The sequence below is a fragment of the Lissotriton vulgaris genome, chromosome 12 (genome assembly GCF_964263255.1).
Source record: "Lissotriton vulgaris chromosome 12, aLisVul1.2, whole genome shotgun sequence".
In the NCBI taxonomy this organism is placed as follows: Eukaryota; Metazoa; Chordata; class Amphibia; order Caudata; family Salamandridae; genus Lissotriton; species Lissotriton vulgaris.
This window is the reverse complement of record NC_141700.1, coordinates 726,081,671-726,098,842: the sequence shown is the minus strand read 5'-3', so window position 1 is coordinate 726,098,842 and position 17,172 is coordinate 726,081,671. Positions and strand designations below refer to the sequence as shown.

The following is a 17,172-nucleotide window of genomic DNA, read 5'->3' as shown; positions in this document are numbered from 1 at the left end:
GGCCTCTGTGTTTTTCTAAATTCTTGCCCACAACAACAACAAAGGTTGCAGTTTTACATGTTTTTCTAAGTAGCCCAGCACAGCTACCTCATGACAGAAAAGTATAGGGGTACCTTGGGGCACTGACAGCAATCACCTAACACATTTATTTTCAATTTTTTTACAGCATATTGCAATTTGTATATCTCCAGATACCAGCACCAAAAGAAACGACAATAAAACATTTACTTTTAAAAACATTAAGCAATTACTTAATTGGCTTATGCCTTATTCGTTTAGAAAATGTAAAAACTGCTTCTATCGACCATTGCTCTAACACTTGTTAAAAACTTCCAATTAGAATCCATATCAAAAGCATGGCCAAATATGAAAAATGATTTTTTTTCTAATGTCTTCCCCTCCTAACATACGTTTCCTCATCTTAGCTTTTTTGGGGCCACACTTCATAACACAAGATTTAGTGTGATTAGGTTTGAGCCCTAGATACATTAAAAGCATCAAGGAGGGATTGGAGTCCATTTGCTGCTCTCACTATGAAAAATAGCACTGTCCACATTTAGGAGGAATGGTATTTGGTGTAAGTTGGCCCTTGGAGTGTCCGTCCCCCCTTACACAAATACCCAGCCCATATACAGTAATAAGAGGAATAGGGCCAACACACACCAGTATCTGACCTCAATATTGGAGAGAAATTCTTCTGTTAGGTCACCATTCCTATTATAACGAACTCTAATGGATGTTTGATCATGAAGCCTAGTGAGCAGTGTGATAATAGCTCCATCAATACCCATCTTTGCCATAAGTGGCCATAATTGTGAACGATCTACTGTGTCAAAGACACATGTTAAATCCATAAAGGCTAGATGGACAGTCTGTTTGCGCCTTTATATATTTTTGGAATATTAAGGAGAGATTAGGGGTCTGTTCTGCAGTTCCTAGCCTTGGAGGAAACCCAAATTGAAAGTCTGACAGTGCTTGGGTCTCTGTTGCCCATAGTTCCAATTTGGACAAGATAACCCTGCCCAGAACTTTTACTGTGCTGTCAAGAAGGGAGATGGGACGATAGCAGTGTGGTTGGGTCTTGTCCCCATTTAAACAAAATGGCACAATAATAGTCTCCTGCCAGGTCTTAACTAGGGGTCCTACTATTCCACTTCTCATGACGTTAGTTTTTAGTGGGGCCCAAAATTGCAGGAGTTGCTGAGCAGTCCCTTAAAGCTTTCTCTGAGGGGCTGCTCTCTATAGCTAAACAATGTCTTTGATCTCAATTGAGTAGCTCAGAGCCATAGCTGTGCTCATGTCAAAGGGGGATTTTGAGTCCAAATTGAAGTTCTAGGGAGTGTGACAAAATATTTTCGAAAAATGAAATTGAGGTATTACCTCTTTCTTGTACATGCTCCAGAGAGGAGCACACATTAAGAAGATGTCCTTTGAGTGCAGGCTGAGTGTTTGGGAAATCTATGAAAAAAACACATGACAAATGCTAGCTAGACCCCTAGAAAGCAGGTATCTCCACCACAGTGATGGGTGCATCGAATAATAGTTCATTGTGATCTACAGAGAGTGCTTTGTATTGTACCTGCAGTTTCTCAGTTCTTTAAAAAGTACCCCAGTTGGAATAACTCATTAATATTCACATTATTATAATGTATATGTTTTCTGGCAACCGCACACATAGGGCGTAATTTGAGTCACTGTTTGCTGGTGCTCAGAACTTGCACCTAATTTTAAACACCACCACTTATGCTGCTAAATCTAATTTGGAAGCTAGCACAATATAGGGGTCGATTCCGATGTCGTTGGGAAGGGCTCCGAATCAGATTCAGTTTTGCCGAATCCGATCAGGAACCCTTGTTTCCGACCGAATTGTACATACTTCCCAACAACCGATTATGACGCCTGGAAACCGTCAGGGCTGACCGAATTGCTTCTGAAAGGCATTCGGACAGGTTGCGTCTTTCGGAACTGAATCTTACGCTCTATGGTTTCTGAGCAAGCTACTACGATGACTGATTTGGACAGCCGTTCCAATTCGGTTTTCTCCTGAATGAATCAGCTGACGGAATCTGTCTTTGGGGGCCCATAGTAGGCCCCCTTTTCAACCATGCACAGTGTGGCAGGCACCATGTGGTGCCCGGCACAGGGTGCAAGGGTTTCCCCAGCCACCCCTTTCTTAAATGGGAGCGTGTGTTCTCATTCGGAACACAGGCTCCCGTTGAAGTCCTGAAAGCATTCCGGAACCGATTCACTTGGAAAGCTTTCTGAACGACATCAGAATCAACCACATATTGTTTAATTATTTAAAATACATTGACAATGAATAATGCCTGCCGTACATGACATTAAGGCTTTTGGTGGCCTGGAATAGTCTGAATTGTCACTCTTGTAGGAGTGTGATGGTTAGTAGTTGTGTTGGTACTGTCATTGGCAATGCTGGCAGAGACAATGGGAGGTGCAAGCATCAGTGGCTTCCTGAGAAAGGCCCTGGCACTTAATTTCTATTGAACAAATTAAGCATTGAGGAAGACACGTGTCAGGAGTTGCTTTCAATTCATTCCAGGTTGGCTTGGATGTTATTTTACCAATCCAGAACTGTAATACTGTGCCTGGAGGGGTCAAAGGCTTTTGTCATTGAACAGCCGACTGTGGATAGCACTGTGCTAATCCTATGCATTAAGACTTTGCTGTAGAAATGGTAAAATACTTTTTCCCTTTCTATCTTGGAGTGGATGGCAATGTGCTAATCCTATCACTTTCAGAGAACAGCAGACATTTGAGGTGACAAATTCAGAGTGCCTCTGGTGTTTTAGGGGGTTCTATATAGGAGTTGCTCTCCACCCAAACTTGGGAACTACCTAGAGTTCTCTGCTTCTTTTTTGTATAATTCCACATGCTCCACCTGCTTTGTAAAATCTTCAAGTGGATTCCCATCGAGTCCAGTAAAACAGTCACACATGCGCTCGTCAGCAACAGACTTGACTACGGCAACGCACTCTATGCTGCCATCACCCAGAATCTCCTAAAGAAACTGCAGAACATCCAGAATGCCTCCACCAGTCTCATCCCGAACATCCCACGCTGCAGCCAAATCACCAGCCACCTGGGACATCTTCACTGCCTACCTATTAGCAGAGGAATTACCTTCAAGCTCGTCCCGCACGCCTACAAAGCCCTCCAAAACACAGGACCTGCGTGCCTCAACCACTGCCTCTCCTTCTACACTCCATCCAGATATCTCCACTCCGCTCATCTGGCCCTGGCCTCCATCCAACGGATCCACAAGACCACAGCTGGAGGAAGATCCTTCTCCTACCTTGCTGAAAAGACAAGGAACTCCCTGCCTCTGCACCTCAGTCAATCACCATTGAAGCCGCAATTCAGGAAGGACCTCAAGACCTGGCTCTTTGACTGAACCACAGAACCCCCCCTCACTCCCACTCAGCACCTAGAGACCCTCACAGGTGAGTTTATAAGGAACCTGATTGAATGATTGATAATCTATGTGGCACTCTATGCCTGAAAGGGTACTGTTTTGACTTATACTGGGTGCTTCCTTGTGTCTGGACAAAGCTAAACCTCTCTGAAGAGCTATAATGATAGCAAAACAGGTGTCAGGGGTTGTTTTTGTTCCTTCCAGGTTGGCTTGGATGGTATTTTACCAATCCAGAGCTGTGATACTGTGCCTGGAGTCATAAAAGGCTTTTGTAATGGTACAGATTGGCATGGATGACACTGTGCTAATCCTATGCTTAAAGACTGTGCTGTAGACATGGCAAAAGACGTTGTCCCTTTCTATCTCAGCGTAGATGGCACTGTGCTAATCCTATGCTTAAAAACTGTGATAGAAAAGCAGACCTTTGAGGTGAGCAAATTCAGAGTGTCGTTGGTGCTGTAGGGTGCTCTATACAGGAGCTACTCTCCAACTAAACATTTTTGTATAAATATATATAATAATATATATATGTAGAAAATGTATCCACTAACAAACAATGGGATACGGACAAACTCCTTGGTGAGATACCCAAAGAAAACTGTATTGGAGCGTTTAGAGTGACAAACTGTCAACGCGTTTCAACTGCTCATGGCAGCCTTGATCACGACAATGTCCGCCATGTTCAGGGTGCAGTAAATAATGACGTGTAACATAAACATAGAAATCATTTTCAGGTTAGGAGAAAAGGTGTGATAGACATAAAACAATTTCAATTTCAGTGATATACACACTAAATGAAATGGTATTCACTTACATAATTTCTTGTAATTCATTATTTCATATTTCCGTTTTTTCCAATGTGAGAAACTAAAATGCATAATGCCACATTTAGAAACTCCTGCTGAATATTTACTAATAGCCATCCATTCAAATTTCAGTACAAAATTAGAAAGATGCAGCTTGCTAAATATTTAGATGATGGACAATGATCATCCCTATAGAAACTATTTCATTAGGAATTGTATATATAAAAGGTGGGTAAAAACATAAAAGCAATTACAAGTAAAATACCCTTATCTTCAAATCTCATTTAAAAAAAAGTCAATCTAATATATATATATAGTAAATCAAATGTATACATCTAAATTCGGATAAGTTATCCATAAAAGAATCACAGAATAAAATATTATAAAAGTTCATAAAATACAATTTGGGTCAGAATACACAATACAGTCATACATTTAAAATAGACAGACAATGTGGAAAAGTGTGGCTCACTGGTTAGAAGCGGCAGACCCGGAAGCAGAGGTCGGCCCGGGACCAGGGTTCAATTCCTGACGTGGCAGGGTCTTGGGTCTATGTCCGCGGACTCGATAATTCTCGCCTCGGTGCCTACTCTAACCATGGGTTCCACTCTGCAACTCTGGGCAATAGCTGGCTTAATCTCCACAACGGCCCCTTCAGTGCCGGGGATGCCTGGCTTCACCTTGGGGATGCCCTGGAGGGACAATCTCACAGGGAAAGCCAGGACGGGTTCCCCAGCTGTATACAGCGGCAGGACACTCCGAGATGGAATCACAGTGCGCTTTACAAGTATACACATTTATTTTTTTATTTACATAGATCAAGGGATGGCAATCGAAGTCACTCTTTAAGACATCAATATAGTGCTAAAATGTAAGGAATGTTAGGTATGTAACATAAAAAAATAGGCTGACATAATCTGCCAAGTAGGCCCAACTATGTACACAAACTAGAAAAACATTTTATGATCACTTTACAGTAAAAGCAGAGATGTGCAAAAATCGCAAATTAAAAAACATAACATAGATAAAAAAAGTCAATAGAAAGAGGAGAACCTGGTTCAGGGGTATGCAGATATAGTTTGTAGGTGAATGGTAAACAAAAGTAAGTCCTATAATTGTTACCTGTGACAGTGCATTTTAAGCACAGTCTGGTACTTCTCGTTAATCAGTCTCGTATGTTTAAACATCTAAATGTGTGTTGGGTTTGCTACTATGGATGGCATTAGAAATGTAAACAGATACTGTATGGCATAAAACCACATTGTCAAGTGTACAGATAAAGTTAAAGGCATCCTTATAATGAATACTTTTTTTTAGCGAAAACAATGTTTGCAATGTTTGAATTCTAAAATCTCTATAAAATTTGCAAAAAAGAATAAAGAGAAAAGTGCATGGGTTAGATTTGCCATCACATGGGCATTTAGGTAACTTCTGGGACCAGACCCCCATTTTAGGGAAAGCAACCATAAAGCGAAAGGTGCCTATTTGCGTTCCAGTAAGGTAGAATCTATGTTATGTACTTGGTACTAGAAGGAGATAACTCTGGATACTTTGTTGTACAGGACCTGAAAGATACTTAGACACAGTAGATTTAAGGCTCTCTCTAGATTCCCTGTCGCCCACTCTTTTCCCAATAAGTATAGCTTTTAGTTCTTTCTTGTTGTCCTGTAGGACACCAGCAGGACCCTCAATACTAATGGTCCCATCCACTTTATTTAAGAGGCTCTTTAGGTATAGCAGCCATAGGATTTTCCCTCAGGGCTCGAGGGGTAGGCAATCTCTTTGGTACATTTAGTGCCAGCTTTACTCCATATGCTATGCCAAAGAGTGATGGGGCTTGCCTGAATACTGTGAATACTGTGATCACCAGTTCATTGTGAACTGTCTATATTGAATTTGAGTTGGGCACTGCCAAAAGACTGCCTAGGAAAAGGTTCTCCTGTGTCTGTAGGAGGGAAAAATTCTCCAGACCCCACAAAGAGGCCCCATAGTTGTCTGGGTATACTTTTGCTTTTATACAGGGTCAGAAGTTATCTGATAGGTTTTTCCCAATTTTGGCTGTGAATCTGAAGAGGGCTTTTTTTTGTAGAAATGTCATTTTCGCTGCTCTCGGCTATTGGCCCCCAGTGCCCACTACTAGAAATGTGTATGCTCACGTAAGTAACATTTTCAGTTGCAGCAACCTCCTCCCCCTTAATGTGGTGGGATCTCTTTTTAGCCCTCCCTTTCCCACATAGCATGGTAAAGGTTTCCTTTAGGTTAATTTTCTTGTGAAGGCCATTGCCTGTTTTGGAGCTCAGCACCACATCGCCTGCTTACAGGAGGAGAGGGATTGGGCGCTCACCTACTCTGGGATCATCCGCCTTACCCCTTTGTATGGACTCATCCACCAAATTGATATATAGCGAAAAAGGATGGGGGCAAGGACACATTCTTGTCAGAACCCGTGTGTAACTCTGAGGCGTGAAGTACATTTGCCCCTTGGTCCATAACGTACACATGCAGTTAACTGTGCATACAAGTGTGACAGAAATGTGACAATCTCTATAGAGGTGCCCATCTTAACCAACGACTGCCACAACTTTGCGTGATTTACCAAATCAAACTTGCTACTCAAATCGTCAAAGCATAAATGAATGTGTCTCTCTGTGGCTAAAGTGTATTTACTGATAAGGAGATGTAAGTTAACACATTGTTCCATAGTTCCCCCATCCCTTCCAAACCCGTACTGAGAGTCTGTTAGAATCTGATGATTCTCTGTCACCCACAGTTCCAACCTCTGTAGTCTGACTCTGCCCATTAGTTTGTCTTACAAGTCCAGGAGGAATATTGGGCGACAGCAACTTGTATCCCCCTCTGCCCTTTTTTAAAATTCGGAACATTGATACTCTTAGACCAGGATAAGGGCAAGTGTCTACTGCCTGACGCATTAGACACCCCTGTGTCAGTATAGGTGCACACAGGGATATACATGTCTTAAACATACCTATTAGACCCCCTTCCCTTGAGCAGACTTTTCTAAGGCAGTAATTACCTCATCTCGGCTGAATCGCTTTAAATGTGATTGCCCTATAAAAAAAAAAGATATAAAAAAATAATATATATATATATTTATATATATATATATATATATATATATATATATATATATATATTTAAATTGGAAACGTAAACTGGACATATTGCGAATATCAGTGTTCACAGTGAAATGGAGAAGGACATTTGATGGCGTTAGTTAACATATTTACCCAAAATGTGGAATTTGGACAGTCCCCGCCTGCATTACTACACCTTATGTTTGTGAGCCTTAGATATAGGCCTACCAGAAAGTTAAGGCTGATAATGGTTTACAAGGATATGGGAGTATAGCATTTTTATACTGCCTAGAAAGTCCTGCATCGTACGGAACATCTTAACTTAATTTACTGTTTGACTAATAGTTTCTTTAAATCATGCTTTGTCCGCCCTATTTAGTAAGCTTTAAAGAATAGTCTAGTTTGCAACTATCAGTATTGCTGACTTATAACCTCTTTTCTCTCCTAGGTATGGCTCCTGAATATTATCTCCAAAATATTGCTTGACCTTAATATAATGTTCAAAATACCATAATTGGCAAAATATTGTGGGACAGAATAGAGAGGTTAAGTATATAATTATTTTATGTTTCCAAATGATATTGGTGTTTACAATATAGTATTGTAAAATATCATAGTATATAATATTCTGTTAATTGCAAAATGTTAATATTAATGAAAAAGCAGAAAGATGTAGGCACATTTTGTGAGTCTCCAGGCAAAAGCAATATGAGAAACCACTGGCAGAAAAATATTTATAAATAAAGCCGTAGGCTAAGGGTCATTGCCTCATTGCACAGCCTAATGCTATAGTTCTAAAAGAAAGTCTGAAGCAGCTGTTTTCTTAACATCAGAGTTTGTGTGCAAAGTAACATGAAACGGTTCAGTGTCTGTAATCCACCAAACTCGCAGGTACATAAGCCAGAAGTGTCCTTGGTCATATCCCAATATTTTATAGCCAAGAACAAGTAATATTCCCAGTGTAAACTTCATATAAACGGCTCTCCTAGACTCAGGCTAGACTAAATCCAAATATGGTTCAAAGATCTTTGAGGCATTCAGCTTCTCATAAAACTTTAGTCAGCAATCAATCTTGCTGAAGCTCTGGCAAGAAATCATTACATTTTTCTAAAAGTTATCCGTAATAGTTATGAGGTTGGACTAGTTAATTAGGTTAGACATTTTCAGGTAGCCCGTGCATCACATCGCTTTCATGTGTGTTTAAAGTGTTGCTGTGATTGTATTTTTTTCAACCATTACAAGTTACACCATAATTCCAAGTATATTTGTGCTGTTGGACTGGTCTAGAGTCTACCCCAGTAGAGAAGATATTTAAGGCTGATTATAAACTCAGTGCTATACAAGCCATCTTTGAGTGTAAAACGTCCAATGGAGTACCAGAACCAAGGTGCAATAGTGTACAGAGGAAGCGATTTTTGATCTGCTGAAGTTTGTTAACCTGTATATGGCTCCATAGTTCAGCCCAGTATGTACTGAAGTATCTGTTTTCTAAGACTAGTTTAAATGGGGTTCCTCTAGTATTGGACTTATAGCGAAGGACTGCACTTGTAGTCAGGCTGATAAAAAGGGTCCTCTTTTCCCTTTGTTTAAAGCAAGACAAGTGACGGTCAATACACATCCCCAAGTAATCACAGGTGTCCACGTCGTGTAAGGATATGCCATTCATTTCCAAAGTTTATCTAAGCATGTGGTGTTGTAGGGTGCTCCATATACAAGAGCTGCTCTCCACCTAAAGTTAGGAACTACTCAGAGTTCCCTGGTTCAATTTTTGTGTAATGTATGTGGCAATCTAAGCTTGCAAGGGTATGGTCTTGATTTACACTGGGTTCTCCTCTGTGTCTGAATAAAACTATACCTCTCCGTTGAGCTCTAAATAGAGCAAAACATGTGTCAAGTCAGACCTATTTTCTTTGCCAATGCTTGTTTCTCCGTGTTTCTCTTGGAAAAGATAATGGCGAGGAGGTTGCCTTATGCACAGCTTTCAGTGGTATTCCCCCTCATCTCAGGTATTTGTCTGAACTGGTTTCTGTAGGAGAAAAACTTTAATTACCCCTCATCCATGCCTTTCTGAGATAAGGCTTTTTATCATACTATAATGTATACTTGGCTGCCAATGAAGTATCTTGTGTATGTGTAAGTGTGTGTGTGTGTGTGCATGTGCATGTGTGTGTGTGTGTGTGTGCGCACACACATGTTAATTATTTTCTTCCCATGTTTTGAGAGCCATCAGTGTTACTTACTACTAGGGAAGGGTGAAAGTTCTTACACTTTATAATGGAATCTTGATGCCCCTTACCTTTATAGTGGACATTTGGTCTTCAGGGGCATAATTCGGGTCCCCGCAGCGTCTGTGGCACAAGGAGGTCCCCAACTATGCAGGAGGCCCCCAAATTTGGAAGGGGGCCCCTTTCAGCCCCAGGAAAATGAATATGTGTGACATATGGGAGACTTGTGTCCCTCATCACATTCTGAAGGGGATAGGGGGCTATAATTTTGTCATTGCCTGGTGGTACCTTGTGGGGGAGACTTAAGGTCCTTTCCATTCAAGAAGAAACCCTTATAACTATTTCCCTTGAAAAAGAGCTCTTGACATCTTAGCCCTGTGTGAGTGACTGATGTCCCTGCTATCCAAACCTTGTACCTTTGATCTTACTCATATCCATAGTAAAATGTTCTCTAAAACATTCAGACCTCAAACGTATCTATAGTAAAAGCCCATCCCATTCACCAGCCCTGACTGCACCTCCCATGCAAAAAAGAGGAGGATTGCAGTCACTAAGACCTTTTCCTCCAGAATTTTACCTCCAGCCGAAGTATATGCTTGCAACCTGTTGTAGAGTATGATGCCAAGTAAATGCAAATAGGTCCTGCTGAGTGAGCCTAGAGATGTCATACTGTTTAGGAAAGTCTCTTATTAAAGTATTGAGTGCATTAGATTCCTTACTCTTGGGTGACGTCTTGTTGTCTATTACAGTTGAGACCTTTGAGGTGAAGCACTGTAAGGCAGAGCCTCTGAGGTCCACTACTGAGCATTTCATCTTTTGTCAACAGGTTTCTCGAGGGCCTCTGACTTGCATCTTGTCCAGCAATGGATCTCCTAAGATGGTTCCTGAGTGCTCCACGGCGGGCCAGCAGTGGGTGCCTCTGTGCCACCTTTTCCTGTTTGTGCTTGGCCGTCATGTGCTTGGTGTGCCTGAAGACGGGACTCATGCTCCAGGATAGCGCGTTGAGGAAAGCCCACCAACAGCATCACATCAAACCTGTGGCAGTCTCCATCATGAAGATCCTACGCAACATCCAGAACACATCTGAAGGCAACTTAAGTGTTGCTTCTGCCAGTGGATCCATTAATGTCTTTTCAAGTGGGACCTCTGCACCTAAACATCACTACCCTGCTGTTCCTGAGAAAAAGACAAGTAAAACTCCTGTTAGTTGGGGTGGTGGCTGGTTTAATGGAGTAACTCATTTTTCCCATGCGCTTATGAGTGTTTTGTCAGGGTCGCAACATGAACCAGTAATTGCCAGCTATGGGCACAATGCCCCCAGGAGGTCCTCCCACTGGGCAGTGTGGGACGAGAAGATGTCATCCAACCAACTGAACAAACGTTTGCAGAAGGTCTTTCTCAGCTACAGAGCTATGAACAAGTACAACGTAGTGCAGGGGGATCGCAGGCGGGGAGGTAACAGAAACCAGCCTACTGGGCATGAGCTGCTTTGCATGCTAAGAGAAAGAGCAAGTGTGGAGACCCTCCAGTCACACCAAGGACCAATCGACACAGTGGAGTGGGCTAAATACCTCCCTGTCCAAAACCTCGCAGAAGAGTTGGGTCCCCTGAAGAATTGTGCTGTGGTCTCATCAGCTGGGTCCATCCAGAGGTCCAGTCTGGGCAAGGAAATAGGTAAGATGAGCAGATGAGTACTGGAATCCCCTATGAATGCTCCCAGTTGTGAGAACAGGTCTGGGCCATACAGCCTAATATTTTGCAGCCAAAAACTCAATCTAGGTTTAACTACAAAGTCAAAGAGTGTGCTTCTGGTCTGATCCCTCTGTCATGCTGAGTTAAATGCGTTAGAATTTCCTGCAGGTGTATTTACCACCCATATCCCTGCAGTTAACATTCCACCTGCACATTATAAACAGAGCTCCTGTTAATAGGGGCGATGGTAAAACGAATCCACGAAGAACAGAGCTCTCAGATGCAAAAGGATAGCACATCCAAAAGGGAAAAAGGTATTCTAGCAGAATATAGAAGATTTACTATTGCCAGCAAGTTCATCAACTCCACGATATTGACTACCAACATATCGTCAAGATAGGAAATCTATACTTCCCTATGTATGTCATCTGAGTAGTGCTTAGTAATGGCAGAGCTGCAGTATGAAGCACAATAAAAAGATAACAACAATAATAATACTAATAACAAATTTATTATTACAGTTATCATTCTTATTAATACTACTGTCATCATTGTTTACTAGTACTTATCTTGGGTCCCCAATTTGAACGCTCTTTACCCTCCCATGGATATGACAAGTGTGATTCTAAAAGTACTCTATTCAGAAATGTCATAATCTTGCCTCCCCATTTACCATCCTGCTTTCCTTTCAATCCCACCCCACCATTCCAGATGCCCATGATGCAGTTTTGAGGTTTAACAGCGCCCCCGTGCTTCGATATGCAGATGACGTGGGAACGAAGACGACTCTCCGTTTAATCAACTCCCAGGTAAGGTGGCAAGGCCGCTGAAGTGACAGGAGTAGAACCACAAATCATCATTTCATGCCGTATTCAGGTAACTCCTACTTTATCATAAAGCTTTATGTAGCTGTGGCAAAACAACCAACCGGCAGCGTCAGGAGAGACCTTTTAGGGAATAGGCAAAGTAGGCTCTGGCCAGAGCACCTACCTTAATGGGAGCCACATTATTAAATATCACAGCATCCTCAGACGGTCTGTAGCTTTCAACTAACCAGTTTAGTTACTGACTTTTTTTTTTAGCCTACCCAGGCTTCACAGCCAGCATGACCCCCACCTGAGATATATAGAGGGATAAAGAAAAATACGTATTAGATTCTGGTTGGATTCTGAAAGTACTTTACCCTTTTAAAGTGCATAGACCCAACGTCACAGGCCTTTGCCTTTATGCAGCTTGTGCCACTTGCTGTGCAGTAAAGATTGGCATTGCGTGCTCTCTCTGTGACTGCATCCCCGTGGAGCTGCTGTCAGACCAGTGTGATAATAGCCTGAAGCCACCTGACTCTGAATACCAGTCCCATGCAACACAGGCAGAGCAATGAACAGAAGCACCCATCAGGACCCTCTGCCTGAATGGTCCTGGTAGACCAGCTGCACCACGCACACATGTTGGATAGGCTTGGTTGGACCACTAGTCTTTCTGCTCTTCTGGGACAGTCCACCTGGAGACCGCTTGTGCCGAGGTAGGGTCCGATAGTAGGCAGTACATAGTGCAGAGCAGCATTGTATGCTTCCTCCAAGATAGCTCTGTCCAAGTGGAGCTGCTGCTGGGCCAGCGCAATCACAGCCTAGTTCCATCTTACTCAGACTCCCCGTTGCTCACAGAGCATGCGTGGAAGTGCAGTAAAGAAAGAGCACCCTCGGTGTGCACAGGCTCATACGGTGAGGCACCAGTCCATGTGCGCCACTTGCAGCAGGTTTGCACAGGCCACTTGTGTTGGTTTGTTCTAGTGCTGGGCCCAGGGGTAAGCTGGCAACCAAGAGGGTGGTCTATGATCCATCCATAATAGTGGAGGGCATGAATGAGCTGAAAATGGATAATACATTCAGAGTTGGTTAGAGCGGGCGGGCCGCAATTATGTTTGGCCCGGGGCCCCCAAAATCCTTAGGATGTCTCTAACAGCTAGATTCATCAAAGTGAAATCGGCTCGCAAAGGGCCAGATTTTGAGAATCTGGCCCTTTGCGAGCGCAATTTTTGCATTTGGGATTCATCATCCCAAATGCAAAATTCGCTATTATAGAATTCGCAAATTAGCGAGGAATTGCATTTAAGGAATCTCTATTTGAGATTCCTTTAATGCAATTCATGAAACATTTAAAAATTGCGAATTCGCAATTTTAGGCCGCTATTTACCGCGAAGTCAAACCTCGTGGTAAATAGCGGAAACGTAGAAAAATGCACTTAAGTGCATTTTTCTAAGTTGTATGTTACACACACACATGTCCTTGGGACATGTGTGTGCGTAACACCAGCATCCAATATCATTTCAGGGGTGCAACAGGGTGTCCTTTGGACACCCCTGCACCCTTGAAATCGCAAACTCAACATGCGAATCTCTAATAGCGAATCGTACATTGATATGTCTTCCCATACATTCCTATGGGCCTTTAGGCCCATAGGAATGAATAGGGAGTTATTCCTTATTTGTGATTAGCAATTAGCTAATCGCAAATAAGGAAGCTGTAGAAATCGCAATAATTATTGCGATTCTACATGAATCCCGTTTTGCGAGTCTGTAATAGCGATTCCTTAATAATCGCTATTACAGACTCGCAAAACATGCCGATGATGAATCTATGTGTAAGTGTCTTTGACAAATTGAGGAAGGCGTATGGTATATGCAATTTAAAATACAAATGTACTCCACAGCCAAATGCTAAACAATGCATACAATAGCAAAATTGTATATTTGCAAGAAACGTAAGCAAATATTTTATAAATCTGCTCATTCTGAGTCCTTTGCATAATCTGAAACTGGGTGCATACAGTCTTTGGTCCCAATTTCACAATTCACGTGCAGCATAATGTGTGCTCAATCCCGTGGCATTTCCCTGTGCAGATCCCCCCCTGTTATGTCAAAATCATGTCATAAAGGGGGTGAAACAAATGGTCTTAACGTGCTGGGAAACCAGAACTGCATATTATTCCCCATTTCGACCTTGCAAACTCGTAAAACTCAAAATGATCTTTTAAAAGCTTACTTTATGGCCGGTATAAATGTATGGTTCTATATTTTGCTTTAATGGTTCTGGTAAAATGACAATAACAATAAGTAGATGGCTGAGCAGTTTGTGTGATGTCATTATTAACCAAGATGACATCACTGGCCCTTTAGACATGTTATCTCTTATGTACTGATGAAGCTCTGGGCCAACCTTTACAATTCTTTAAGTCAACAGACCTTTGCTGTAGCCTGAGAATGAAAGGGGTTACCCACAAATTGTAGTTCCATCGACAGTGTGACCAATGTGACTACATATTGAGAGTCTGAGTCCGTATCTCGAGTTTGAAAATTTATCAGAAGCTTAAAGCCACAGTAATATAAATCAATGCCAAAACATACTCTAGATACACAGAATTATCAAAGGAAGACCAAATCGACATACAATAGTAGTCCTTAGCAACAAAGAACACATCAAAAGTTCTGTAATTGCAATGCAGAAAATTAAGAATAAAGGGGCATATTACCAAGCAATAGCGATAATTATAGCTATTGCTTGGTTAGAGACAAAAATTTACCGCTGAGCTGCGGCGATTTTTATCGCAGATAAACCTTGGTATTACCAAGGTTTATCGCAAATGCGACAAAAATCGGCCGCAATGCATGAATATCGCTGAAAAGTCAGCGATATTCATGCATTACCGAGCTAATGCTCTTAGCCATGTTATTCACCGCCGATTGGATAACATGGCTAAGAACTGCTCAGGGCAGGTGTTAGCTTTTGGAGATCTTCACGCTTAGCGCGAATATCTCCAAAAGTTGGTAATAGGAGATAGCGATGTTAGCGACTGTTTCCAGTCGCTAACATCTTGGCACGCCCACTTTGCATATCATTAGTGATAAATATCACTGACATGCAAAGTGGGGCCCAAGATGGTCGCTATCTCCTACTAGCAGTCGCTAACTGGTGTTAGCGACAGCTAGGTAATAGGGAGATAATTTTATCTCCGCTTTCTTGGCTTTTAAAGCCAAAAAAGCGGAGATAAACCCCCTTGATAATATGCCCAAAAATATGATGAGTGGACGAACGGTTTCGATCTTCTCCCCATACATGCGAAAGAATTTCAGAATCTAGCTATCCCTACACTAAGTTAAGAATAAAGGAAGCTATACTAATCCAAAAGCAAAGAAACGTGTCAGCATAAGAACTTCTGTAAAAGTTCTGGAGACAAAGGATCATGCAGAGCATAAAGCCACGCGATCAGAAGTCAGGAGAGATCTAAAGGCCTCTAATCAGAATACAAAATAAGTTCACTAGTAGGAACCACATAGACAGTCCGAAAACACACGACATCACATTAATCAACATCATTATTTCCATTTCCCATGAAGAGTTCCAGCGCCTGGTACAATACTCCCATCTTCTTTTGATGATGATTATATTATGCGAATATATGAGGCCAAAAGTACACACATATACCTGGCCTTATCAATATGGCAGGGTGGAGCAAAATTATGCTATTCCAACACTTTCGATATCAAATGTAAAGAAAAAATGTGAGTCTTCCCTATTGGTTGAAATCTGTAATTTACATGCATGTTTGAAATACCGTGAATGATGGGAATATATTCACGTTTAATCATATTTTTGTGAGTTATGGGGTTTGAAACAGCCGTTCTGCAAATTGAATATCAAAAGATGTTTTATTTGAAGTGCCCCAAGTAAGGTGCATTTGCAATATTAACTCCTCGAGAGTGGTCCTATATAGAGAGGGCGGCCATTGGCTTGTAAGTGTGGTGGCCTCCAGCAGATGTTGAAGCTTGTTCTGTATTTTTATTAGAAGATTGTGTAATGTTTTAGGTTTCGGGACCTTATCTCTTGCCAGCCGAAGCGAATTTACCAAAATTCATGGTATTTGTAAGATATTACCTTTATTTTTCTTATAGAGCATTAATGCCATCTCGTGCTAAAATTGAAAGGTGCAGGCAGCTAATTCATATTATGCACACTTTGCCTATTTAATTTACAACATCATCAATTTTGAATATTTGGAAAACAGATGAATGGAATTTCAGAATGAAAGCAAAGGCACTGAATGAAGGCATGCCTAATGTGACTTCAAAATCTGCAAAAGTCTTTTTAGCCGTTTGTAGGAGGAGCCCACCAGACAGCCCAAGCTGCCAGGTGAAAATGGCCTATTGTCAGCTTACCAGATCTTATAGTGGGTTTAAAGCCCGCTCATTGCTTGCCATTGGTTGGCAGTATTATCACTCTTATTTGCCTTGTTCTTATTCAGTGGATTGCTTTGTAAATTTTGAGTTTGTCCATCCCCTGGAACATAACGTATTTATTTGTGTCCTTCCAGTGCTCAATTTTAGAGAGCTATTTTTCTTTTGCTTAGGATTCCACTTGCGTGCATGTGTTTTTCAGTTATCTCACTCATGTCTTCTTCTCCCCATCCTGCTCCACGTGGCACTCTCTTGTTTGCGAGCTTTTCTCTCCCGACTGCCCTCGCCTCACTGCACTCCACAAATGCATGTTTTCCTCCTGTATCCCTTGTGAGTGTCTCTTCTCTCCTGTTCCATATTGCTCTCTTTCGTCCATGTGCTCTCACCCACAACTCGTACTGCTCTCTCTCATCCGTATGTTTCTGTTCCTCACCCCACAATCCATGTTGCTCGCCCTCTCTGATCTGTGGTGTTCTATCCCAGTTGCACCCCCCTCTGCGTGCTGCTTTCCCCCATCCCCACTCATGAAACTTGAGGTCCTTTTTTTAGGTCGATCCGATAGCGGCAGCGCGCATGTGCTGCTTGCTTTGCGAAGCATGCAGTATTCAGTATGGTGTGGAAGCTCTGTGGAAGCTCCACCCACTCTCCGCCCATCTTTTTCATTGGCTTAGGTGCTCAATACTGCCTTCC

The 17,172-nt window shown here is 42.0% G+C and overlaps 1 protein-coding gene across 1 annotated transcript in view; it reads left to right on the top strand.

Annotated features, from left to right (window-relative positions):
• Nucleotides 1-17,172, top strand: part of LOC147678390 (beta-galactoside alpha-2,6-sialyltransferase 1-like) — a 110,255-nt gene that overhangs the window by 16,386 nt on the left and 76,697 nt on the right. Inside the window, exons 2-3 of the mRNA XM_086945985.1 lie at nucleotides 10,386-11,233; nucleotides 11,963-12,060. Of these exons, the coding sequence (XP_086802111.1) occupies nucleotides 10,423-11,233; nucleotides 11,963-12,060 (909 nt within the window). The 5' untranslated portion in view covers nucleotides 10,386-10,422. The remainder of the gene's footprint in view (nucleotides 1-10,385; nucleotides 11,234-11,962; nucleotides 12,061-17,172) is intronic.